The sequence below is a fragment of the Podarcis melisellensis genome (assembly GCF_964234715.1).
Source record: "Podarcis melisellensis genome assembly, chromosome: 6".
NCBI lineage: Eukaryota > Metazoa > Chordata > Lepidosauria > Squamata > Lacertidae > Podarcis > Podarcis melisellensis.
Genome location: NC_138538.1, coordinates 4,675,302 through 4,701,501, shown reverse-complemented (window position 1 = coordinate 4,701,501; position 26,200 = coordinate 4,675,302). Strand labels below are relative to the sequence as shown.

General features: G+C 46.1%; 1 protein-coding gene across 2 annotated transcripts; it reads left to right on the top strand.

Annotated features, from left to right (window-relative positions):
* The first annotated feature begins 1,580 nt into the window (after positions 1-1,580).
* On the top strand, positions 1,581-25,642 carry LOC309373063 (immunoglobulin kappa light chain-like). Of its 2 annotated transcripts, XM_081917269.1 has the most exons (5): positions 1,581-1,990; positions 3,034-3,212; positions 7,292-7,648; positions 8,597-8,920; positions 25,283-25,642. In XM_081917269.1, exons 2-5 carry the CDS (start codon positions 3,140-3,142, stop codon positions 25,402-25,404), a joined length of 876 nt encoding a protein of 291 aa, XP_081773395.1. In that variant the 5' UTR covers positions 1,581-1,990; positions 3,034-3,139; the 3' UTR covers positions 25,405-25,642. The 2 variants fall into 2 exon arrangements, with proteins under 2 accessions (XP_081773395.1, XP_081773396.1); XM_081917270.1 differs by lacking the exon at positions 1,581-1,990 and having other exon boundaries at positions 2,927-3,212; positions 7,346-7,648.
* The last annotated feature ends 558 nt before the right edge of the window (positions 25,643-26,200 follow it).

The following is a 26,200-nucleotide window of genomic DNA, read 5'->3' as shown; positions in this document are numbered from 1 at the left end:
TGTTAGAGGACAGTAGGCTTCAAAATGCATTATTATTAGTAGTAGTGGTAGATGAAGTATTTAATTTAAATGGTGCTTGCTTTCCAGAATGGCTTCTCAGCACTTTACAAGTAAAAAAAACCAGCCAGTTATGAAAATATAATTATAAAAATATAATGTTGGTGGAAAATGACAGAATAAAATGGATTGCAGTGCTACCTCGGGTTAAGTACTTAATTCGTTCCGCAAGTCTGTTCTTAACCTGAAACTGTTCTTAACCTGAAGCACCACTTTAGCCAATGGGGCCTCCTGCTGCCACCGCACGGTTTCTGTTCTCCTCCTGAAGCAAAGTCCTTAACCCGAGGTACTATTTCTGGGCTAGCGGAATCTGTAACCTGAAGCGTCTGTAACCTGAAGAACCACTGTACTTAGAAAAAGAGAAATAAATCTGCTAGTGGACGAAGCAATTTGTTGGACTGAATTTAAGATTAGAAAAATGAGAAACCAGGGGAAATAGAGAGAAATACTATGAATGAACGCAGCAATGAAGCAAGATGATTGGGTGCCTGGGGAGGTGCGTGTGCCCTGCGCCCTGGGGCATTGCCAGCTGCTGGTGGGGGCATTGCCAGGATTGAGGTTGAATCCTGACAAGACAGAAGTGCTGTTTTGGGGGGACAGGGGGTGGGCAGGTGTGGAGGACTCCCTGGTCCTGAATGGGGTAACTGTGCCCCCGAAGGACCAGGTGCGCAGCCTGGGAGTCATTCTGGACTCACAGCTGTCCATGGAGGCACAGGTCAATTCTATGTCCAGAGCAGCTGTCTACCAGCTCCATCTGGTACGCAGGCTGAGACCCTCCCTGCCCATGGACTGTCTTGCCAGAGTGGTGCATGCTCTGGTTATCTCTCGCTTGGACTACTGCCATGCGCTCTACGTGGGGCTACCTTTGAAGGTGACCCGGAAACTACAACTAATCCAGAATGTAGCAGCTAGACTGGTGACTGGGAGCGGCCACTGGGAGCACATAACACCTGTCCTGAGAGGTCTGCATTGGCTCCCAGTACGTTTCCGAGCACAATTCAAAGTGTTGGTGCTGACCTTTAAAGTCCGAAACGGCCTCAGTCCAGTATACCTGAAGGGGCGTCTCCACCCCCATCACTCAGCCCGGACACTGAGGTCCAGTTCTGAGGGCCTTCTGGCGGTTCCCTCCCTGTGGAATGCCCTCCCATCAGATGTCAAAGAGATAAACAACTATCTGACATTCAGAAGACATCTTAAGGCAGCCCTGTTCAGGGAAGTTTTAAACGTGTGATATTTTACTGTATTTTTGGTTTTTATGGAAGCCGCCCAGAGTGGCTGGGGAGGACCAGCTAGATGGGCGGGGTATAAATAATAAATTATTATTATTATTATTATTATTATTATTATTATTATTAGGACAGTACGTAACAACTATCTGACGTTTAGAAGACATCTGATGGCAGCCCTGTTTAGGGAAGTTTTTAATGCCTGACATTTTAATGTATTTTAAAATCTTTTGTTGGAAGCTGCCCAGAGTGGCTGGGGAAACCCAGCCAGATGGGTGGGGTACAAATAAATGATGATGATGATGATTTCTGCAGTGAGGATGAACGGAGGGGGAAGGCCCTTCGCTCAGCAGTTTAGCTGGATGAATCCCCTCTTCCCTTTTAAAATAGGTGGGATGGAGTGAGAGAGGGGAGGGGCTTTAGTTAAGAGGGAAGGGGCTTGGGGCAAACTTTGGGGAGATAGGCGAGGGGGTGGGTGAAGTGCAAAGGAGAGGTGTTGGTCAAGTGTGAGGACGGGCAAGGGAGTTGTGATAGGAATATTATGGTCTTAGATATATGGTAATGTTCATAACCGCACGTATGTAGATCAGCACAGGAAGACCGAACTGAAGCCATTTTGATTCCTAAACTGAGCAAATGTTTTCTCTGCAAGGTCAAAGTGAGAAAGCCTCCCCATTGTCTTTTCCTTCACAAATCCTGTCTTAAGGGTATGTCTGTGTTTGAATAGGGTGTGAGCCTGTGACATGGCCCAGGAACTAAGTATTTATCACTACAAAAGAATGGCCGGGCTCCCCAGGCAATCCAATCAAGTAACCTGCCAGACAGGAAATAAACAAGAACAAGAGAAAAACAACACTCAAATTTCTGTTTAGGTATGATGTATCTGAGGGGTGGTCTTAGGTTACACCCCTTCTGTGATGTATGTATGATGTTTCTGGGGGTGGTCTTGATCTAAAAGGTGGCAATTTCAAAAGTCTATATAAGGGCTTGCACGCCATTGTTCTGGGTTCCTCCTCCTTTCCTGTGTGTGAGGGGAGCACCCTGTTGCAACAGATCAATAAAGATCAGGCTTACGAGCTGCTTTGCTCCTCAATATTCTCTGGCTGGTCTCTGTTATTTTCTCCTACCAATAGGGAACCTAAGCAAGGACTCTATATGGGCTCTTGGATACCCCATAAGGGAAAAGGGCAATTTTTTATTTACAACAGGGTAAATTAATTATTATCAAACGTATCCATTCTGAAGGAAATCAGCCCTGAGTGCTCACTGGAAGGACAGATCCTGAAGCTGAGGCTCCAAGACTTTGGCCACCTCATGAGAAGAGAAGACTCCCTGGAAAAGACCCTGATGTTGGGAAAGATGGAGGGCACAAGGAGAAGGGGACGACAGAGGACGAGATGGTTGGACAGTGTTCTTGAAGCTACAAACATGAGCCTGACCAAACTGCGGGAGGCGGTGGAAGACAGGAGTGCCTGGCATGCTCTGGTCCATGGGGTCATGAAGAGTCGGACACGACTAAAAGACTAAACAACAACAAATTAATTATTATTGAGACTTTTTTTTGTATAAAATAACTTCATGTTTGTTGTTTTTGTTGTTTACAGTCAAGCAGTGGGGTTGGCAAGTGAGGCAAGCAGACGTTGCAGCCCCTAGTATGTGGGTGTGAGGATATCATTCTGTGTAGGGGAGCCTGACAGCAAAATCGGCTTTCCAAATTCGGGGAAGTGAAACTGGCTTCTATTAATTGCAGAAGGAAGTGTCACAGCCAAAAGAAAAGAAAAGCCTTTCTCCTGCAACTGAAACAAGAGTTCCCAAGACACAACGCAGACGGGAATGTGGGTTTTCCTGCCACTTTGATGGCTGCTTTCAACTCTTCGCTGTGGCTGATCCGTCTCTTCCTACAGCTCCACCTCTTCCTGCAAACCCCTGGTGAGTCTGGAACAAACAAACGCGTAAATGCCGTTAAATCGACTAGGACCTGCTTTCTGAGCTTAGTGAATCCCGGTGAAACACGCTCTCTAGGGAGGGAAGTGATTTGTGGCTTCATGCTGCTTGCATGCAGTACAAACCCAGACGAAGAGGACCTTCCAAGTCTCTTCATTGTGGTCCATTTCAGATCCTTACAGAGTTGGGTTCAATAGTTTATTGATAGGGTTGCCACCGGGTCTCCAGAAGATTAGGACCTGAGACTCAGAGGGTGGCAATTAGGGCCTCCATAGGGGTAAATGCTAGAAGGAGCAATTTCTCAAGGGCTACTGGTCATGTTGACTACATTAACACATAAGTGCATTGAGGTTAAATCCTGACAAGACAGAAGTACTGTTTTGGGGGGACAGGGGGCGGATGGGTGCGGGGGACTCCCTGGTCCTGAATGGGGCAACTGTGCCCCTGAAGGACCAGGTGTGCAGCCTGGGAGTCATTTTGGACACACAGCTGTCCATGGAGGTCAAGGTCAATTCTGTGTTCCAGGGCAGCTGTTTATCAGCTCCATCTGGTATGCAGACTGAGACCCTACCTGCCCACAGACTGTCTCACCAGAGTGGTGCATGCTCTGGTTATCTCCTTCTTGGACTACTGCAATGTGTTCTACGTGGGGCTACCTTTGAAGGTGACCCGGAAACTACAACTAATCCAGAATGCGGCAGTTAGACTGGTGACTGGGAGTGGCCGCCGAGACCTCATAACACTGGTCCTGAGAGATCTTCATTGGCTCCCAGTAGTTTTTTTTTTTCAGTTCAAATTTATTTACGGCTATTAGCCCATAAAATATGTACAGACATAAAAGCACGGAAGCATAAAAAACCAATACATCTAACAACAGAAGGGGGACACCACGATGCAAGGGTGGGTCATTGAGCAGTGACAGATAACAGCTTGGGGCCCGGAAAGATCCAAGGGACGGTTCACAGAAAAAGGAGAGCTGGAGACGAGATCCATCATGCGCTCTCATCATAACTGTCCGATTAGTTTTTGTTGTTGTTGTTGTTTTTTGGTGGTTTTTGTGTGTGAGATAACCGCATTCAGGAATCTCGCCACCTGCAGAGTTACAGAAGGATCTGTATCCTGCAAAAGCAGTGCGGCATGTAACTCAACAGGCCTGCCAGCCAAGCGCAATAAAGCAGGACCCAGGAATTTAGTCCTAGCTATGCTATGTAAGGGACAGTTGAACATTATATGTGGAAGAGATTCAACTGTTTTCCCGTCACACTCGCATAGCGGAGACACCAAACCCTTGGAAAATCTGTGGCTCAGCAGGTTCGATGGAAAAACATTGAACCTTGCACGAATAAATGCAAGTCGGTGTGGTACAGATGAAAGAGATGACATGTATGATGGAAGGCCAAGTGGTGGGGTTATTCCGTGATACCTGGGGGAGCAGACACCCCCACCCCTGGAGAGGTTGTGTTGATTTTCTATGTCTGCTAATCTTTGCTCGATAAGGCTTTTGGCTGAGCGTAGGTTCATCTTTAAGGAGTCCGCTGGGGAAATTCCGAAGCTCAGAAGTTTAGCATGGATTTTTCCTACCCACGGGTTAACAAAGTCATCCCGCCAGAGGCACTGAAAGAGGTAATGGTCGGGAAGCCTATGCCAGCTGGACAGCCAATAGCCAAAGACTCGCTTCCAGATGACCGTCTCTAAAGATGCAATCCTTAACTCCAGATGTATGGCTGCGTTGCTCACACACATGGGGAGTTTCAGGAGGCGACGGAGAAACTGATTCTGCAATGTCCCCAGCGATGTTAAATTGGACCCTGGGGCCCAGAGCGGGGCAGCATAACAGAGGGTGGAAACCACTTTTGCGTGGTACACCTTCAATGCAGAAGGGATGTGGGAGGCTCCGTCGACCGCAAAAAATTGGAGTAGAGTGTAAAGTATTGTTTTCCCTTTGTTCAGTAAGTACTGTATCTGTGGCTTCCAGCTTAGGTTGTAGTGAAAAAAGACTCCCAGGTATTTAAATTTGAAAACCTGTTCTAATTGGACTCCATCTAACTTCCAGCTGTAAATTTTCCGAGACCTGGTAAAGACCAGTACTTTAGATTTTCCATGATTAATTGTCAGGTGGTTGAGTTTACAATAAGCCGCAAAAATCTTTAGAGCTCTGCATAAACCGACTCTAGAGTAGGAAAGGATCGCTGCATCGTCAGCATATAAGAGCAGAGGGCAGCGAAAATCAGCTAGGCGGGGGGCATGAATGTTGGCTTGAGACTCACTCAGAAAGAGCTTCATATCACTAATAAACAAGTTGAAGAGGAGTGGGGCCAAAATGCAGCCTTGGCGCACTCCTCTGTTTATTGGGACCTCATTGGATAGGTTTCCCGCCGGTGTAAGTCTCACTCTAGCCGACGACCCGTGGTGTAATTGGGTTATAAGCCATAACAGCCTTCTATCTATGCCCCATCTCTCTAATTTCTTCCATAGACAGTTTCGTGGGATACTGTCGAAGGCGGCCTTTAAGTCTATGAAAGCAACACATAGGCGCCCCCGACTCGGGGCAGAATATTTTCTGGCAAGATGATACATAATTACCATATGGTCAGTGGTCGTCCCAGTAGTTTCCGAGCACAATTGAAAGTGTTGGTGCTGACCTTTAAAGCTCTAAACGACCTCTTGTCCTGTATACCTGAAGGAGCGTCTCCACCCCCATCGTTCAGCCCAGACACTGAGGTCCAGCTCTGAGGGCCTTCTGGCTGTTCCCTCATTGCGAGAAGTGAGATTACAGGGAACCAGGCAGAGGTAGTGGCGCCCGCCCTGTGGAACCCCCTCCCACCAGACGTCAAGGCAATAAACAACTATTTTACTTTTAAAGGACAACTGTTTAGGGCCCTGTTTAGGGACGTTTTTAATATCTGATGCTGTATTGTTTTTAACACTTCATTGGGAGCCGCCCAGAGTGGCTGGGGAAACTCAGCCAGATAGGCGGGGTATAAATAATAAATTATTATTATATTATTATTATAAAACAGCCTGCTGCATCAGACCAGTGACCCATCTAGTCCAGCATCCTGTTCTCACAGCAGCCGGCCAGATGCTTAGGGGGAAAGAGCCTGCAATCAGGATTCGAACACAAGACCCTCTCCCCTCCTGCAGTTTCCAGCAACTGGTATTCAGACACATGCCTCCAAGAATGGAGGAAAGGACATCAGGGCTAGTAGCCATTGGTCGTCTTATCCTGCAAGAAATTGTCTAACCCTCTTTAAAAGCCTGCAGTTGGTGGCCGTCAACAAATAATTCTTTCAGTACATTAGTTGCTGGTGAGCGGTTAGGGAGCATGCCCCTGAATATCATTGGCATCTGTCTGTCTCGGGAGACAGTGGAGGAGTGTGCCTTTAAGGGCGAAGCCAAACTGTTGGAAGTTTGCAGCACCTGCTGTGGTCGTAGAGACCGACAGGGGAGAGACATGTTTTGTTGCGGCTGGGGCAGATGAAGGTGTCTGGTTGTACTGACGCAGATGCACCAGGGCGTTTCTTCTCTGTGCTCCTCCCAGCGGTCATTTGTCCTCTGGTGATTGCTACTGATGTATCCCCAGTTACAGATAGGTAGCCATGTTGGTCTGCCATAGTCAAAACAAAATAAATAAATTCCTTCCAGTAGCACCTTAAAGACCAACTAAGTTAGTTCTTGGTATGAGCTTTCGTGTGCATGCACACTTCTTTAGATACCAGTATCCCCAGTTATTTCTGCTGCATTAGCAGCACCCAAGTGACCTCCCCGGGGTGCAAGGCTGGGCAGTGTGTATAGAGGTCCGAGGCTGCCCAGACGACAAGACTCACTGATGTGGTCCAAAGGAAAGCAGAGCAAGGTGTTTGGCTCCAGCTTGGCTGCAGGAGTTGCTGGAAAGAGGCGGACAAGGAGCCATCCAACCACCTTAGGGACTCGACTCTGGATTTTGTAGGGTTTACTTCTTTTCTTCTCCCAGAAAGAGTGGGGTTGGGGGTTGTTCTTCCATGGTTTTGAACTGGAGGTCGAAGGCTGCCTCCAGAGTGATTTAAATGTTTTCAATCAAACAGGGGTGGTAGAAGCAGAATCTGGAGAGGAACCAGAACTCTATGATGTTCTTTCAGATGCCACCCTTGTGAAGCTCAAGCAGGAGCCCAAATTTCTATCTGCATCCCTTGGAGAGAGCGTCACCCTGCACTGCCAACTGACCCGGGCAATTGTCCACCCTACCGTGACATGGTACAAGGAGTCCCAAGCTCTTGACACAGGAACCGATTCCCGGGTGAGAAGGCTCCATCCTGACTCGCAAACAGACTTCTCCATCCACATCCCGAACATAGAACTCCAGGATGCTGGGACCTATTATTGTGCCAAGGAAATCTTTGGAATGAAGCGCAAGGGGAAAGGCAGTGTGGTTTCTGTGGTTGGTAAGTGACTGACAAATTGTTATTAACATGGTTGGGGAAGAACATTATCTCCAAGCAGTGAGTCTCTCCAGGGTTGCCTTCCTGTGTTTTCCCAGAATTTCATTTCCTTCAAATGAAGATCAGCAGGGACTGTTGGGTCTTTATTTACACATATAAAGGTAAAGGGACCCCTGACCGTTAGGTCCAGTCGTGGCCGACTCTGGGGTTGCGGCGCTCATCTCGCTTTATTGGCCGAGGGAGCCGGCGTACAGCTTCCGGGTCATGTGGCCAGCATGACTAAGCCGCTTCTGGCGAACCAGAGCAGTGCACGGAAACACCGTTTACCTTCCTGCCAGAGCGGTACCTATTTATCTACTTGCACTTCGAAGTGCTTTCGAACTGCTAGGTTGGCAGGAGCAGGGACCGAGCAACGGGAGCTCACCCCGTCATTGGGAATCGAACCGCCGACCTTCTGATCGGCAAGTCCTAGGCTCTCTGGTTTAACCCACAGCGAATACATAAAATCATAGAATTGTAGTTTGGAAGGGACCGATTCTGCAATTCTCCCCCAGGAGGATACCTCAGGGAAGGTGGGGTCACCAGCCTATTTCTCAAGGGACCAGCAAGGCTTATTTTTACGACTATAAGCTGTCTGTTTCCATCCCCGTCAGCACTCTGTCAGTCAAAAGGAGACCCTGGTGACGCAACTTTGGTTCATTTCTTCTTCCCTTCCCTTTTTCCATTTGTGTTGTAACATTTTAGATTGAAGTCATTGCTAGTTACTAATATATATATATATATATATATATATATATATATATATATATATGAATGAACATTGCTTTGGGAGCCTTTCTGGCTGAAGAGTAGGATATAAGTCCCATGAATTAATTAGTTAATATTGATTTTTTCCTTAAAAGTGCAGAGCACAAAAAGTCCACATTTTAACAATTGGCTTTGTCTGCTCAGTTCCGCCCAAAGTGTGGCTGAAGATGGACCCTCCCTCACCTGTCCAGGTGAATGACACTGTGACAGTCACCTGCTACGTGGAAGGCTTTTATCCCAGATACATCATTTTTAACTGGCTGAAGGACCAGGAGGTAACCCCGCTGGAGGCACCAGTTTTCGAAATCCTGAATGAGGACGGGACCTTCTCCCTCCGGAGTTCCCTGGAAGTGACAGCAACTAAGCAGAACAGCTCTTCTGTGTTCACTTGCCGGGTTCTGCACGTCTCCCAGCCCCTCATTAGCAAATCTGCAGTGCTAAAAGTCTTAAGCAGCACATCTGAACCAGGTAAGCCCAAACCCCATTTCCCCCAGAAGTATATGGATATATGTGAAGGCTGCTTTCTACCGAATCAAACCAATGGCTTGCTCAGCATTGCCTAGTGGCGCTGAAGATCTCCATGGCTTCCCAGTCCTGCTACTGGACCTCCCACTAGCCAGAAATAAGGACATTAGTAAGAAGAGCCCTGCTTGTATTGTATCAAAGGTTCATCTCCTCCATCCTTCACCTTCAAGGAAGGTGCTCTGGAGTGCAACTCCCACCAACCACAGGCAGCCAAACTGTGCTGGCCAGGGCTGATGGGAGTTGTAGTCCAAAACATCTGGAGGGCACCATGTTGGCAAAGGCCGATTTAGTCCCATTCCCTTTTTCCCTACAGTGGAAAACAGATGCTATTGAGACACATACTGGCAGAGAAAGGTGGCCAATAGTCCTCTCCTGTTGGTGCTTCCTAGCTGCTGGTATTCTGTGGCGTGCTTCCTCTTGACATGATCATCATCATCATCATCATTTATTATTTATACCCCACCCATCTGGTTGGGCTTCCCCAGCCACTCTGGGCGGCTTTCGACAAAATATTAAAATACCATAATACATCAAACATTAAAAGCTTCCCTAAACATGAAGGACCCATGTAGCTATCTCCACTTCCATCAATTTGCCTTCTCCCCTTTTAAAATCATCTAAGCCAGTGGTCCTCACCACATCTTGGGGCTAATAATAATAATAATGTTTACAGTTATACCCAAATTAAAATAACCACCAACCCCAACTAACATTTAACTAACCCCAACTCAACAAAAACAAAACAGGGGAACCAAAATTAAAACCATTTAAAACCCCATATATACAACCTGGCACCATCTTAATGCAACACATGTACTCTTCCAGTGTGGTTTGGGGCCTTCCCCCAAATTGCAGATTGCTTTGGAATGAAGCTAGTATTGTCTTTCTGATGCCATGGACTGGTTGGGCACAGAGGAATGGTGGGAGGAACCAGCTGGTGAACCAACAAGGGAAGAAGACTCAGAGTCCAAGGATTTGTGAGAAGACAGAGAAGGGGAAGTGTCAGAAGCTGAAGAGGTAACAGGGCTTAGTGAGCTGGAGGAGTCTGTGGCAGAAAGGAGGCCAAAATCAGAGGCAGAAGCTGAAGCAGGAGGGAATTGAAGCCAAGAGACAGAGATGAGTCCGGCTGTTGAAGAAGCAAGAGTGTCTCTTCCTTCTGCTGTGACAAGCTCCCCTCCTCACTTGTTCCCCAGAACCAGAAGAGGCATGAAAAAGGTGGAGGTGAGGTTGCCTGCATGCTGGCGCAGTCTCTAATTGCTTGGGGAAAGCCCTAGAGAGAACTTAGACAACTGTAGGGAAGCAGAGACTTTCAGTCTCAGCAACTAATTTTAAAGGAGAAAGGCAACTTGGAATACACTGCTCTGACACTCAGCCAGGTCTATGGAGGCCCTGTTTTAGCTGGTAAAAAGTCAACTCCAAGTTTGAACTGGGTGATTACTGACCGGCCTGTGACATTTGACTTGTGGGGGCTTTCCAGGTTTTGGCTTTAAGCTGGCTAATAGAGATGCTCTTATGCTTGAACTGAGCCAATGGAGACTGGTCTGTTAGGAAGAATGGGGCACTTTCAGACCACCCCTGAATCTGAGCTCAGCCGGCCACCATCTGTCTCCCTTCTTCCTTACAACCAATGCAGGATTTGGCCTTGTCTCTCAGCTTCCTCCTTACGCTCAGCATTGCCCGTTTCTTGAACTCAGCGGGGAAGAGAATTAGGACAAAACTAGAATGAGTTGGCTCTGTCCATCATTGGCCCTGGTGCCCCTGCCTTCCGCGCCACCAATCCAAAAGGGCACCAGTCACCACTGCCCAACTTGTGACCTTCTGAAAGCAAAGTGTGTGGTGGCTCCTTCTCTGTGGAAACTCCCTGAAGGTTGCCCAATGCAAGTGATTCATGATGAACGCACGGGTTCATGGAAAGTGTCTTCTGTTGCCAACACCAACACTTTCCAGCAAAGTAACATGTCACCAAGGCAACAGTCTCCATAGGCAACTTTTTTGGCACAATTCCAATTTCCGCGGAGTGTTGACGGAGAGCTCTGTGCAGTCCCAAACGGCAACCACCTGCAGCAGCACACCAAGTCTCTCCAAGCACATGGCCAGCGCTTCAGGCCTTCTCCCGTCTTATATCTGAAAGAGAGAGAGAGGGAAAGGTTTCAGCAAACCATCTTTCGTGCATTGTGGATATTTACTGAGGACTTTTGCAGGCAGCATGAGAGTTGCTGCTGTTCTGGGCTGCATCAAAAGAAGTATAGTGTCCAGACCAAGGAAAGTTGTTGTTGTTGTTTAGTCGTGTCTGACTCTTCGTGACCCCATGGACCAGAGCACGCCAGGCACTTCTGTCTTCCACTGCCTCCCGCAGTTTGGTCAAACTCATGCTGGTAGCTTCAAGAAAAAGCTTTTTTTTTTTTTTAGCGGGAGCTAAAAAAGCCAATGCAATTCTGGGCTGCATCAATAGGAGTATAGCATCTAGATCAAGGAAAGTAATAGTGCCACTGTATTCTGCTCTGGTCAGACCTCACCTGGAGTACTGTGTCCAGTTCTGGGCACCACAGTTCAAGGAGGACACTGACAAACTGGAACGTGTCCAGAGGAGGGCAACCAAAATGGTCAAAGGCCTGGAAACGATGCCCTATGAGGAATGGCTAAGGGAGCAGGGCATGTTTAGCCTGGAGAAGAGGAGGTTAAGGGGTGATATGATAGCCATGTTCAAATATATAAAAGGATGTCACATAGAGGAGGGAGAAAGGTTGTTTTCTGCTGCTCCAGAGAAGCGGACACGGAGCAATGGATCCAAACTACAAGAAAGAAGATTCCACCTAAACATTAGGAAGAACTTCCTGACAGTAAGAGCTGTTCGACAGTGGAATTTGCTGCCAAGGAGTGTGGTGGAGTCTCCTTCTTTGGAGGTCTTTAAGCAGAGGCTTGACAACCATATGTCAGGAGTGCTCTGATGGTGTTTCCTGCTTGGCAGGGGGTTGGACTCGATGGCCCTTGTGGTCTCTTCCAGCTCTATGATTCTATGATTCTAAGAACGCTGTCGAGCCATCCCCTCCTCTGTCGTCCCCTCTCCTTGTGCCCTCCATCTTTCCCAACATCAGGGTCTTTTCCAGGGAGTCTTCTCTTCTCATGAGGTGGCCAAAGTATTAGAGCCTCAGCTTCACGATCTGTCCTTCCAGTGAGCACTCAGGGCTGATTTCCTTCAGAATGGATAGGTTTGATCTTCTTGCAGTCCATGGGACTCTCAAGAGTCTCCTCCAGCACCATAATTCAAAAGCATCAATTCTTCGGCGATCAGCCTTCTTCATGCTCCAGCTCTCACTTCCATACATCACGACTGGGAAAACCATAGCTTTAACTATACGGACCTTTGTTGGCAAGGTGATGTCTCTGCTTTTTAAGATGCTGTCTAGGTTTGTCATTGCTTTTCTCCCAAGAAGCAGGTGTCTTTTAATTTTGTGGCTGCTGTCACCATCTGCAGTGATCATGGAGCCCAAGAAAGTAAAATCTCTCACTGCCTTCATTTCTTCCCCTTCTATTTGCCAGGAGGTGATGGGCCCAGTGGCCATGGTCTTCGTTTTTTTTGATGTTGAGCTTCAGACCATATTTTGCGCTCTCCTCTTTCACCCTTATTAAAAGGTTCTTTAATTCCTCCTCACTTTCTGCCATCAAGGTTTTGTCATCTACATATCAGGAAAGTTGTAGTCCCACTCTATTCAGCCTTGATCAGACCACACCTGGAATACAGTGGCACATCTGATTATGAACTTCATTCTGGAGGTCTGTTCTTAACCCCAAACCGTTCTGAACCTGAGGCGCGGTTTCACTAACGGGGCCTCCTGCTGCTCTCGCGCTGCCGGTGCGCGACTTCTGCTCGCATCCCGGGGAAAAGTCCGCTACCAGGAGCATCTGCTTCTGGGTTAGCGGAGCTTGTTACCCAAAGCATTTGTAAGGAATGGGGTAACTGTGCCCCTGAAGGACCAGGTGCGCAGCCTGGGAGTCATTTTGGACTCTCAGCTGTCCATGGAAGCACAGGTCAAATCTGTGTCCATGGCAGCTGTTTACCAGCTCCATCTGGTATGCAGGATGAGACCCTACCTGCCTGTGGACTGTCTCGTCAGAGTGGTGCATGCTCTAGTTATCTCCCGCTTGGACTACTGCCATGCGCTCTACGTGGGGCTACCTTTGAAGGTGACTCGGAAACTACATCTAATCCAGAATGCGGCAGCTAGACTGGTGACTGGGGGCGGCCTCCGAGACCACATAATACCAGTCTTGAAAGACCTACATTGGCTCCCAGTATGTTTCCGAGCACAATTCAAAGTGCTGGTGTTGACCTTTAAAGCCCTAAACGGCCTCGGTCCAGTATGCCTGAAGGAGCATCTCCACCCCCATCGTTCTGCCCGGACACTGAGGTCCAGCGCCGAGGGCCTTCTGGCGGTTCCCTCATTGCGAGAAGCAAAGCTACAGGGAACCAGGCAGAGGGCCTTCTCGGTAGTGGCGCCCGCCCTGTGGAACGCCCTTCCAGCAGATGTCAAAGCGATAAACAACTACCTGACATTCAGAAGACATCTTAAGGCAGCCCTGTTCAGGGAAGTTTTTAATGTGTGATAGTTTACTGTATTTTTGGTTTTTATGGAAGCCGTCCAGAGTGGCTGGGGAGGCCCAGCCAGATGGGCGGGGTATAAATAATAAATTATTATTATTATTATTATTATTATTATTATTAGGAGGAGGAGGACAGTACATAACCCGAGGTTCCACTGTACTGTGTCCAATTCTGGGCACCACAATTTAAAGATGTTGACAAGCTGGAAGGTATGCAGAGGAGGGCAACCAAGATGACCAGGGGTCTGGAAAACAAGCCTTATGAGGAACGGTTGAGGGAGCTGGGAATGTTTAGCCTGGGAGAGAGGAGACTGAGAGGACATGCGATAGCCATCTTCAAAGATCTCAAGGGCTGTCACATGGAAGATGGAGCAAGCTTGTTCTCTCTTACTCCGAAGAGTAGGACTCAAACCAATGGCTTCAAGTTACAAGAAAGATGATTCTGACTGAAATCAGGAAGAACTTTCCGACAGTAAGAGCTGTTTGAAAGTGGAGAAGTCTCCCTGGGGAGGTGGTGGACTCTCCTTCCTTGGAGGTTTCTAAGCAGAGGCTGGATGGCCATCTGTCAGGGATGCTTTAGCTGAGATTCCTGCATTGCAGGGGGCTGGACTAGATTGACCTTGGGGCTCCCTTCCAACTCTGCAATTCTATGATTCTACTGGTGAGCACACTGGCTCCCACAGAGATCACGCTGGCGACCCCTGTGCTAAGATGGCAATTAAGAATAACACATGTAAGTAGAATCTTTCCACAGAGGACCATCAGGGGAGAAATCAGATAAGAAAGCCTGCCAGTTCCTAACACTTCATGCCAACGTTTGAAACTGTGAGGAGCAACACAACCGTGGCCTCTTTTGCCTGCTAGGATCAGCAGCTCGCCTCCACGCAGAAATGTAGCCTTATTAGAGTTCACCGATTGGGTCTGCGTTGCTCCGGGACAGGAGGAAGGAAGTCAAAATGACACCGAGGTTGTTTCAAAGAAAGAGTTTATTCTGCTCTCCGGATAGCAGAAGGCACTTGCGTGGTGAGTCCACAGCAAGTACAAAGAAATGACAGGTTTCATGCAGTTTATATATCCTCCAGGCACCCTCTCCCTCCTCCCCTAGGAGCCCAACCACATCAGCCTATGTACGCGGGTTGACATCACATATATTCCTGCTCTGGCACTCTTAACCTTAAAATGGATTTCCTTCCTGCACTCCTGACCATAAAAGGATATTCCTGTTCCTACTCCTATCTTGGAGCAAGAGGTCACTACTTCCGAGAACATGCTCTGGCGTTAGTCCCAGACTTGGGTCTCTGCATCATTTGTGGTCAGAACATAAGATATGTCTGTGTCTGTTCTACTGGTAGAGTCAAGGCCAGTCTTGCCGTCAAACTGATAAGGGAGAGAGCTGTGTTCTTGTTTTGCATTTGCTCAACGGCTAAAGTTTATGCATTTTAGCTAAGGAGAAATGGGGATTTTGGTGCAGTTTAAAAGCTGCCTGCACAGTCAGTTTTGGGGTTTGGGAAACCCATTCCTTCATTCCCTACTCTTCTTTTGGACAGCCTTTCGGCTCGTCCCAAGGTACTGGCTGGTATTCTCATGTCAGTGCTGTAATCTGGGGCCGAATCATTCGTAACATCATTTTATGCATCATATTTTGCAGGCATTGCGTTAAGCAGGGTATACAGCAGCAGAAAAGAAGCAATATTAGTCTATTAACATAATTACAAGTCCTCTAAGCCACCCAAGGTTTGGAAGCCACTTAGTCAACCAAGACATGTCCCATCCTTTCCAGGTTGGGACAGGAACATGGGCTACTTTCTCTCTTTCTGTTGCCAGGTGTCGAATAGCTACACCATGGTCAGAAGTGTTAAAGCCACAGGCTCCTTCTGTCAAATTTAACACAGCCCAAAATCCGGCGGAACCCAAAATCCGGGCCGTAACTGAGGACTCATTCCAAGGCACAGGGAGGAGGGGTACTCCTCCCAAAGCATCTGTAGGTCACAGAGTGCGAGAGGTCCCGGGTGCAGACCGTGCAATTGGTTTGGTTTTGCAGAATAGGCTTCCATTTCTGCGTGTTGCGGGCACCCCATTCTCTCATTAGCCTCTGGGTTACTTTAAGTGGTGTGGGTGCGGCGATGGCCAGAAATCAGAAGACTACCATCCCGGCTAAAACCATGTCCCCCCACAGCCCTACTTGCATCATTTGGGCACAGGGATATATCTATTTCCTAATACCTTCTTCTTCTAATAAGGAGGGTACCTCCCACAAAGCTATATACAAAGCTACATATTCAAAGGGAAAGAAAAGAAAATGTCCTCTTTTAGTTCATGCTGGATTCTTCTCTTGCTGTGTGTAGAGATGCCAGCTTCCAGCAGGGTGGTTGTCTGGTGGGTGGGGCTGAGCCGAAGCGGTGAGAAGCGTGAGGCGGTGTCTGTAGGGCACTAAGAGATGGCGAGTCAAAGGGGTTGGTGTAGATCAGGGGTCTGCAACCCGCGGCTCCGGAGCCGCATGTGGCTCTTTTACACTTTTGCCCCGGCTCCGGGGTGGATACTAGCGAGGGGAGGAGGCCCACTGTGCGCCCCGACACTCCCCACTGTGGCGGGCGCTGTACTGGCTGTGACGTCGCATGGGGGCGGTGCGTGCGTTAGTCACGCACCGTCCCAACGTCACCTTCCCGCCCGTCTGCTACATTGTAAGGGGCATGTATGCTGGTCACTGCATTGAAAGGGGGCATGTACGCTGGTCACTGTTTTGAAGGGGAGTGAAGAACACACACACACACACACACACACACACACACAAAGGTAACTTGTTAATTTAACGCTTATTTCTATGAGGAGGAGTAATTCTGAGGGGTAAAACAAAGAAATAATAAAAAGTGACAAAAAAGTTATTTTTATAATGACGAGTTTTGTGGCTCCCAGTTTTTTTTTCCTTCGGAAACGGGTCCAAGTGGCTCTTTTTGTCTTAAAGGTTGCAGACCCCTGGTGTAGATCAATCGTAGCAGTCCAATCTGATACTGTCTGGGGTTTGCTTCATTCTTCAAATCAGGCCTGCTGGAATATATGCAGTCAGGTGTTGGAGGCCCATCCTCTCCCATAGATGGTGGCATAACCGGGTTAAGAAGTCTCTCTGGAGGCGGGGGTTAAGAACCTCAGTAACTCGAAGCTGCAACTGCAGGTGCATGAGCAGTGCTTGGCAAAGGGGGATAGAAAAATAAGTTCCTTTCATGTCCAACCATGCTGGCAAAGCATGAGGAGTGACGCACGTGGTTTCCTGTCCAAAGGTGAACTTGTCAGCTTTTGTAATCAGAGTGGCAGCAGTCACTGCTGTTCGCATGCAGGGAGGCAAAACTTGTCCCATAGTGGTTAATTTTTCAGACATCAGGGTCTAACAATTACCTTGATAAAATTACCTTGATAAAAAACATATTTCGCCATGTGCAAATGGCTTTGGATACCTACTAGGTCCACAAATCACCATATAGCATATATTCAATGCACACACAAAAATGACAATTTGAGCCCAACAAAGGACTGCTGGACATCCAAAGGGCCCCATTACCTCATTAATGCCTTCTGTTTCTTCAGTCAATTCCCGCCCCTGTACTCTGCTGCCCTCAGGACCAATGGCGCTACGCCCACTTTATCGCTATATGATCTTATATACTGAAACACCCTTTTGTACTGTCCTTTTGTCTACTTCACCTCCTTTTCTTAAGTCCTTTCTAAATTATTCAATCCCAACATCATCATTATTATTTTCCCCCCTTCTCATCCTCTCTCTCTCTCTCTCTCTCTCTCTCTCTCTTGTTTGTGTGTGACACTGACACAAAGATGAAGTACATTAACAAGGTAACACAGGTTATCTGGCATCTGAAATCATTCACACAAACAGAAAGCTTAAAAACACAAAAAAAGCATACCAGATGCTGGCTCTCTTCTCCAGGGTTAAATGTGATTGTAGCATATACACACAAATTGCAAGCAGAAATTAAATCACAAAAGATCCAAGAGATCCTCTTGGAAGGTAGCATATTACCGTGATTACCTTTCCTTTGTCTTTTAAGATATGCTTCTGTTTTAAATTCTTTCTGCAGAATATTTACTGCGAAAGGGTGTTCTGTTGGGCTGCATTTGAAAGTTGATTGAACTTTTGAATAAACTGTAGGACAGTCCTTCCCAGTTTTCCCTATTATTATCTATTATTTATCTGCAAATAATTAAATCCTTGATATACATATTCATGTACTTAATTGATTAGGGTACAGCAATAGGTTAAGTTCCACCTGCTGTATGGCTCAATTTTCTTATAAAAAACATCTGATAACAGTTTGACAGGGTGCAACTCAACTTTTAACACCAATTTTTTCTTCGTTTCTATTCAATTCAATCCTATGTATATATCAGATGGAGGGTCAGGGGGGTTGAGATAGCAGGTACCAAGACACTGTTTTGGGGGAAAGGTTCCTGCTTTTTCCTTTTCATAATGTGAAACTAAATATCTGACCTAGAGCACTAGGAACATTTTAGAGAACACCACGTAGAAGGCTATGACAGCATACAAGCAGCCCTGATAAGAAGTGCCTGATAACTTCCATATTTGAAACCACAAAGAAAGGCACAAACCACAAACAAACGAATACAGGCAGTGGGGCCTCTTGCTTGGTGTTATTTGCTTTATGAATTAAGTCCCAGTTTCTCAATACACACACTTGCTATTCACCCCAACACTCTTCCTACATGGATTCACACATTCATGAATTCAGTTGGGCCAGTGTTCACATCATCCTGTTTTACTTAGCATTTGGTTTGAAGACCCAAGTTCCACCTTCTCTGCACTTGCTGTAAGATTGTATATTATTAAACAATAAAAGGCACAATTTTCCAAGAGAACATATGTCTTGGAGTTGCATATAATCCCCACCAGGCGTCAGAAACTGGCAGATATTACTCGGAAATTTCAAAATTAATGCCCAGATAATTCATATCTTTTCCCCCTGGGTGGTCGCAAATATAAACTTGAAAGTCTTTTGATACATTCATATAAAAGTTCATTTACACCTTACATACTTCAGATAGAAATGGTTCTGGAAAAGTGCAGTTACAATCAGAACACAAAATTCTTCCTCTTCTAAATATTCACCATGGTTCGGTAGCATACCAGTGATTAGTTCATTGTACATACTTTCTCCATTTACTTTAATACATCAATTTGCATGCAAACATTAAAAATAACTTTTCCTTCAAAGGAACCATACATAAGGTAACTTTGTTCAATATTGCCTTTCACCCAAGGGAAACCTAGGAGGAATCACCTACTGGGTAACTGTATCAATAAGCATCAAGGTATTTGTCTATCAACATCTTAATTCTGCTGTCACTAATGCATTTGACAACTTTGGAGGTTCAATCAACACGAAGAGCTTCAGTATCTCCTTCTCATCCTCTCCTTCTCATCATATAAGATGTTTGTTTTGGAACACTTTCCACAGCCAAATGTGAACATGGATTCACACATTCATGAATTCAGTTGGGCCAGTGTTCACATCATCCTGTTTTACTTAGCATTTTGGTTTGAAGACCCAAGTTCCACCTTCTCTGCACTTGCTGTAAGATTGTATATTATTAAACAATAAAAGGCACAATTTTCCAAGAGAACATATGTCTTGGAGTTGCATATAATCCCCACCAGGCGTCAGAAACTGGCAGATATTACTCGGAAATTTCAAAATTAATGCCCAGATAATTCATATCTTTTCCCCCTGGGTGGTCGCAAATATAAACTTGAAAGTCTTTTGATACATTCATATAAAAGTTCATTTACACCTTACATACTTCAGATAGAAATGGTTCTGGAAAAGTGCAGTTACAATCAGAACACAAAATTCTTCCTCTTCTAAATATTCACCATGGTTCGGTAGCATACCAGTGATTAGTTCATTGTACATACTTTCTCCATTTACTTTAATACATCAATTTGCATGCAAACATTAAAAATAACTTTTCCTTCAAAGGAACCATACATAAGGTAACTTTGTTCAATATTGCCTTTCACCCAAGGGAAACCTAGGAGGAATCACCTACTGGGTAACTGTATCAATAAGCATCAAGGTATTTGTCTATCAACATCTTAATTCTGCTGTCACTAATGCATTTGACAACTTTGGAGGTTCAATCAACACGAAGAGCTTCAGTATCTCCTTCTCATCCTCTCCTTCTCATCATATAAGATGTTTGTTTTGGAACACTTTCCACAGCCAAATGTGAACAGGGAAATAAAAATTATTTTGCCTAAGACTTCTCCTGGCATGTACACTCAGAGCCATCTCAATTTTCAATTAATAGATGTCTAAGGAGTATCTTTCATGGGAGGGACATACTAAAAAAAAGCACAAACAACATTCCAGGTCCCTACTCTTGCTGTTAATTTATGGATGGTTAGCTGTCCAGCCAGTCAAAAAGAGGGCTGTTCCATAATATATTATATTCTTAGTTCTTAATTCAGAATTCTTTAAAAGCTGGTTTTACTCATGAAAACCTCAACCAAGAATCTTAGTGTGGATCACTCCACATATCTATGTAGGACTGTGACTAAGGTGTGTTGCTGGTCACACAGCCTCTAACTATTCGGCTTTTACTATATTTAGTAAATTCTCTCTGAATAAAAAGAATTTACTCTCTCAATAATAGCATATTATTACTCAAATAATTAGCTGTATTAATTACTCTCAATAATAGCATATGAATATATTAATTTCAGTGATACTAATCAGCATAAAACACTCAATTGTCTTTACAACCCATTACCCACCCTTTCTCCTGTTCCAACATCCTCACTTCTCTACCCTCTACCTCTCACCTTTTCTACTTCCCTCTACCTTCTCCAGCCCAGACCACTACTTCACCTTCTGCATACATCTCTCTTCAAAAGAAGAGCCTTCTCCGACAGACCACTACTTCACCTTCATACAATTGTTCATCCCTTTTACAAATAAAAATATTATACGCATTTCAAAAATATAAAGGTAGTGCAAAAATCAATTTTGGTTGAATTTAAATATTGCTATGCAATATTTGGTAATTTGTAATTTTCCTTAGTGTTCTCTGTCCCCATTTTAACCTGGTTTCCAGACTCCACCAAGGGCTGCATAGCGTCTTTGTTTCTGTGTTAAACACAGACACTGCAAGGGGGATGATTTACTGCTTTGTCCCCGTAACCCTCTTACTTCTCTTCTCATCTGTCTGAACATGGGATGGGGGAGTTAAAACCCCATCCCTTTTGACAACACTACCTTTTTCCATACATTTGTACATTTTTACTTTTGATCAACATTTAACAAGCGGTTTCTAAATCCACCAGGGTACCTTATGCAACAGAGTCAATAAGAAACAATCTTATTAACAAAAACATCTTAACATACCAGGTAGCTCAAAGCACAGTGAATTGATGACATTCAAATTCTGAAACCAGTACATGATTATATTAGTAATTGAAACCTTCCCACCTTTATCATGAAAATATAAAATTTGACCTCATTAACAACTCATGTCACTTTTAATGTTAAAGACCAAATAATCCTACCCTTTTTTAAAAATACTTGTACTCTGCAAGATTCTAGGTGTTTTAAGGTCTGTTTCCCAACCTCCTAAGACGCAGCACAGTAGATGTGGCAGAATTGAGAACCCCTTCATTTCATGAAGGGTTCTATTCCTGCCTCTGCAGAGCACATATCCTTTTTTTTTCTTTCCCCGGACCCCACGTGTTGGCAATACAATACAAGCCAACTGGACGCACCTATGCTGGTTACTGCCAGAATACAGAAAGCATAAAGGGGGTTTTTCAACTGTAGCTTGACATTTCCAATTGTCCAAAAGAACAAACACTGCAAGGGGGTCGGTTAACTTTTTCTTTTCTTTTTTTTCTTTTTCTTTCCCTTAACCTCTGGGACACTCCGTCCACCTAACGTTGTTTCTCACTCAGTCACCTTTCTCCGCGTCCTGTTAGTGGCCTAGACGGACTCGCATCACTAGGAACCGCACCTTACAAGGACCACACTTTGCTTCGTCAGTGGCTCTGAGCCTCGATGTCTCATCCACTCCAAACATTCACTGGACTGTCCCCATACACAAATAAATACACATACATACAAACCCCATACACCTCCCCAATCCCCTTTACCCACAAACTTCCCAAAGCCGGTGGCACTTTACTGCTCTTCTACCGGCAAACCAGTGGCACACTACTGCTCTCTACTGGCTAAACCCAGCGGCACTTTACTGCTCCTACTGGGCGGGGCTGATCAAACCCCTGACTCCCACAAAACAAGCTGTGGAGCCTACCTTTCCCCTGGGTACCCTTCTCCCGTGCAGCTGCTGTCTTTCTTCCGTCTCTGCTGCGTCTCCACTCAGGTACGGGGTGGGGGGCTCCCCCTAGAAAATGTAGGGTGCGCGCTTGGAGCCACCAACGCCGACCGAGCTGTTCGCTGAGCAGTGACGCCCCGGTCCTTCGTCCTTGTCCTCAGAGAACGCGGGTTCCCAGCCAACGCATCAAGAAATGTAGCCTTATTAGAGTTCACCGATTGGGTCTGCGTTGCTCCGGGACAGGAGGAAGTCAAAATGACACCGAGGTTGTTTCAAAGAAAGAGTTTATTCTGCTCTCCGGATAGCAGAAGGCACTTGCGTGGTGAGTCCACAGCAAGTACAAAGAAATGACAGGTTTCATGCAGTTTATATATCCTCCAGGCACCCTCTCCCTCCTCCCCTAGGAGCCCAACCACGTCGGCGTACGTACACAGGTTGACATCACATATGTTCCTGCTCTGGTACTCTCAACCATAAAAGGATCTTCCTTCCTGTACTTCTGACCATAAAAGGATATTCCTGTTCCTACTCCTATCTTGGAGCAAGAGGTCACTACTTCCGAGAACATGCTCTGGCGTTAGTCCCAGACTTGGGTCTCTGCATCATTTGTGGTCAGAACATAAGATATGTCTGTGTCTGTTCTACTGGTAGAGTCAAGGCCAGTCTTGCCGTCAAACTGATAAGGGAGAGAGCTGTGTTCTTGTTTTGCATTTGCTCAACGGCTAAAGTTTATGCATTTTAGCTAAGGAGAAATGGGGATTTTGGTGCAGTTTAAAAGCTGCCTGCACAGTCAGTTTTGGGGTTTGGGAAACCCATTCCTTCAGAAGATGCCCTGGTCTGCCCACATCCTGCTTTTATGACCTTATTGTCCTATAGTTGCAACACTGCAGACTTTTCCTCCTCTTCCCCCTTTGGTTTTGGGGTTCAAATAAATGTATCAGCTCTCCCTGCCACCAGCCAGCCGTACCAAGATGGACCTCATTGGGGGTCTCCAGAATGTCATGATTTTGCAGGAAGGATATGAGCACAGGCCATATCTTTTAGGTGTGCACATTTAAAGTGAATTAACGACTGTCACGCTTCCCCAATAGGTCAGGACACTCCCCTGGAGGGTAGTGCAATCATCTAGGGGAGGGATGGCAAACCTTTTAGAGACCGAGTGCCCAAACTGCAACCCAATGCCCACTTATTTATCGCAAAGTGCCAACATGGCAATCTACCGTATATTTCGCTCCATAAGACGCACCTAGTTTTTAGAGCAGGAAAACAAAGGGGGGGGGAATCTGACTCAAATGTTGTACTAAACTATTTAAAACAACAAAGCGGGTGGCTCCTGTCCGCTTTGCTGCTTTAAAGGGCGCCACAGTATATAAGGAGAGAAACCAGGGCTGTGCAAATGAGACGTGCTTGGAGTATGGAAGAAGTCAATATATAATGAAGAGAATGGAAAAAGGATAGACATTCCATTATAATGTAGCTGTTTTCATTATCACTGGGAAGTCAGTATGGGCAGCTGTCACATAAACTAAAATTTGAGCATTTTACTGTTATTAATCAAGAATGGTAATAGTCAGGGAGAGAAACCAGGGCTGAGGAAATGAGAAGTGCTTGGAATATGGAGGAACAGCAAAGAGATCAAATGATTGCGCTCCAGTTCCTAAATCTGTGAAGTTTTCTCAAAACAGGCATGGTTGTTTTGAAAGGAAGATTCAAAGAGTGGGAAATGGAGTGACTGAGCAAAGAACAGAGGAGGAAAAGAGGGCAGATAAATAGCTTCCATTCAGTACCAAGAGAAAACAATGTTTTTTGTTTGGTATAGGTGGACTGTACTTGTAAGAATTTGTATAATGAATTATAGATTTGGAGTGGAATATCAGTGCCTCTTTTCAGCAATAAAGATTAGCTCTGGCAGTCCCGCGCTCAGTGAGGGTAGGCTGGGCCGGCAAGTAGGAGTGGAATCGTGCTGCTCCGCTTGGCAGCGTTGCTGCTTGCACGGGAACAGGAGCTGGATCAAGGCTGCTCAGCTGGGGGGGTGCAGGCTCCATCACACTTTGAGGGGTTCGCGGCTGCACTCCTCTCAAGGGAGAAGCTTAAAGGAGCCCCCACCTCTGCATCAGATCCCCTGCAACCCCGTGAAGGCAGCCAGGCTGAACAGTTGCTGGGGTTGTGGAATCATAGAACCATAGAGTTGGAAGAGACCACAAGGGCCATCGAGTCCAACCCCCTGCCAAGCAGGAAACACCATCAGAGCACTCCTGACATATGGTTGTCAAGCCTCTGCTTAAAGACCTCCAAAGAAGGAGACTCCACCACACTCCTTGGCAGCAAATTCCACTGTCAAACAGCTCTTACTGTCAGGAGGTTCTTCCTAATGTTTAGGTGGAATCTTCTTTCTTGTAGTTTGGATCCATTGCTCCGTGTCCGCTTCTCTGGAGCAGCAGAAAACAACTTTTCTCCCTCCTCTATGTGACATCCTTTTATATATTTGAACATGGCTATCATATCACCCCTTAACCTCCTCTTCTCCAGGCTAAACATGCCCAGCTCCCTTAGCCGTTCCTCATAAGGCATCGTTTCCAGGCCTTTGACCATTTTGGTTGCCCTCCTCTGGACACGTTCCAGTTTGTCAGTGTCCTTCTTGAACTGTGGTGCCCACAACTGGACACAGTACTCCAGGTGAGGTCTGACCAGAGCAGAAGGTGGAGGCAGCCCGGAAGCTGCACCTGAGAGCCCCTGCACCACCTGAAGGCAGCCAGGCACTCCTCAGCTGAGCTGCCCGCTCCCGCTACTTGCGTGCAAGAAGGAATGGAGGCGGGGATCTCTCAGCACAAAGCCTCCACTCCACTTCTGAGAGATCTACTCCTGCTTGCACGCAAACCCCCGTCTCCTCCCCACACCCACCACGGAAGCTACAGCCCTGCTTGGGCGACAGTGTGCGTACCCACAGAGGCCTCAGAGTGCCCTCTCTGCCACATGTGCCATAGGTTCACCACCACTGATCTAGGAGGCAAGAGGGTGGCAGAGGGTGGTACTAGAAATGACTTTTGGACTGCTATTGCTGGATCAAGTTCCCTTTTGTGAATTAAACTAGTTTTCACTGGATTTTGAATAACCATGCAATTAATCATTACTCTTTGGAGAGCGGATTCTCAGCCCCACAATCCCATATAAAAGGGGCTCCTTTCTCCAAAGTACTTTTTATAGGGTTCCAATGAATAATGTTTTATTTCAGTTTTTGCATCCCAAGTGGTGTTGGTGCTGGGAGGGAGGGGGGTTTAAAATGTTTCCTGGAAAAGAAACCTATAATTGTGAATAACAAACAGGAGCCGATCTGCCATTCTTTCTTAACAGGCGAAGAACATCTATTCTCCAGTTCTGCTTTCTGGATTGGATTTATCCTAAATAAGGTCATAGCGGCTTTCTTGCTCCTATGTCTTTTCCTGAGAAAACAGCATGGCAAGATGAATCCCTAACAACATTATGGGAGTGAATGAAAACACCAGTCCTTTATTTGCTGCAACGGATGAGAAGGTTGTAACCAACACACAAGAAGCAGCTGAAATCAGTTTGCAAACTTTAAAAGAGATATGTTAGTGGGAAGTTATTGAATGCATTTCTGCTTGTGAAAATTTGTAAGCGTGATGTTACAGGGAGCTCAACAGCACATTATACATAAATGAAACTTGGGGAAGAGGGATTTGCAAAACAAGGGGGGGGGGAATGGTTACAGGAAAGACAAAATAGGATGCGAATATGCAGCTTTTCAACTTAACTTGACAAAATATTGTTGCATACCACTCCTCTTTCAGAGCACTGCAAGATTCCAGTGGTTCTAGGCACTTTGGAAATGAGGCACAGTAGAGACTACGGTGCCTTTATTATAGAGGGTTTACTTACACATATATATGACTTGAGCATATGTTGGAGGAGCTCACCGCATTAACATGCCAAGCTAATTCAGACAGGCACCAGCCAGATCTCTGAGCCTTTCTCCAGCTAGCTGCCTCTAACAGAGTGCAACCTTTTCCCTCCAGGTCACATGCCAGCCAACTCTAAACCCTGGCTTTGGTTCTTCTAACTCACTCTGAGCTGAGGGCCCTGTGGCAGTCTTAATGGCTCATCACATTCCTTTTGTCCTCCTGATGGTCCATCACCTCAGGTGATTTCCTGGTCAGGAGAGTGGCCTGGCTTATATTTTAAGGTGTGGCTTGATTAAATTCTAACACTTACTAGACCCAGGAATTTAGGGTGCCTAGCACCCACAAACAC

Excerpts from the sequence above, each read along its gene's own strand:
- LOC309373063 (XM_081917269.1), top strand. The coding sequence starts at position 3,140 with ATGGCTGCTTTCAACTCTTCGCTGTGGCTGATCCGTCTCTTCCTACAG. Across the intron at positions 3,213-7,291 it reads CCTCTTCCTGCAAACCCCTG|GGGTGGTAGAAGCAGAATCT; the intron begins GTGAGTCTGGAA and ends TCAATCAAACAG. Across the intron at positions 8,921-25,282 it reads AAGCAGCACATCTGAACCAG|GCGAAGAACATCTATTCTCC; the intron begins GTAAGCCCAAAC and ends CTTTCTTAACAG.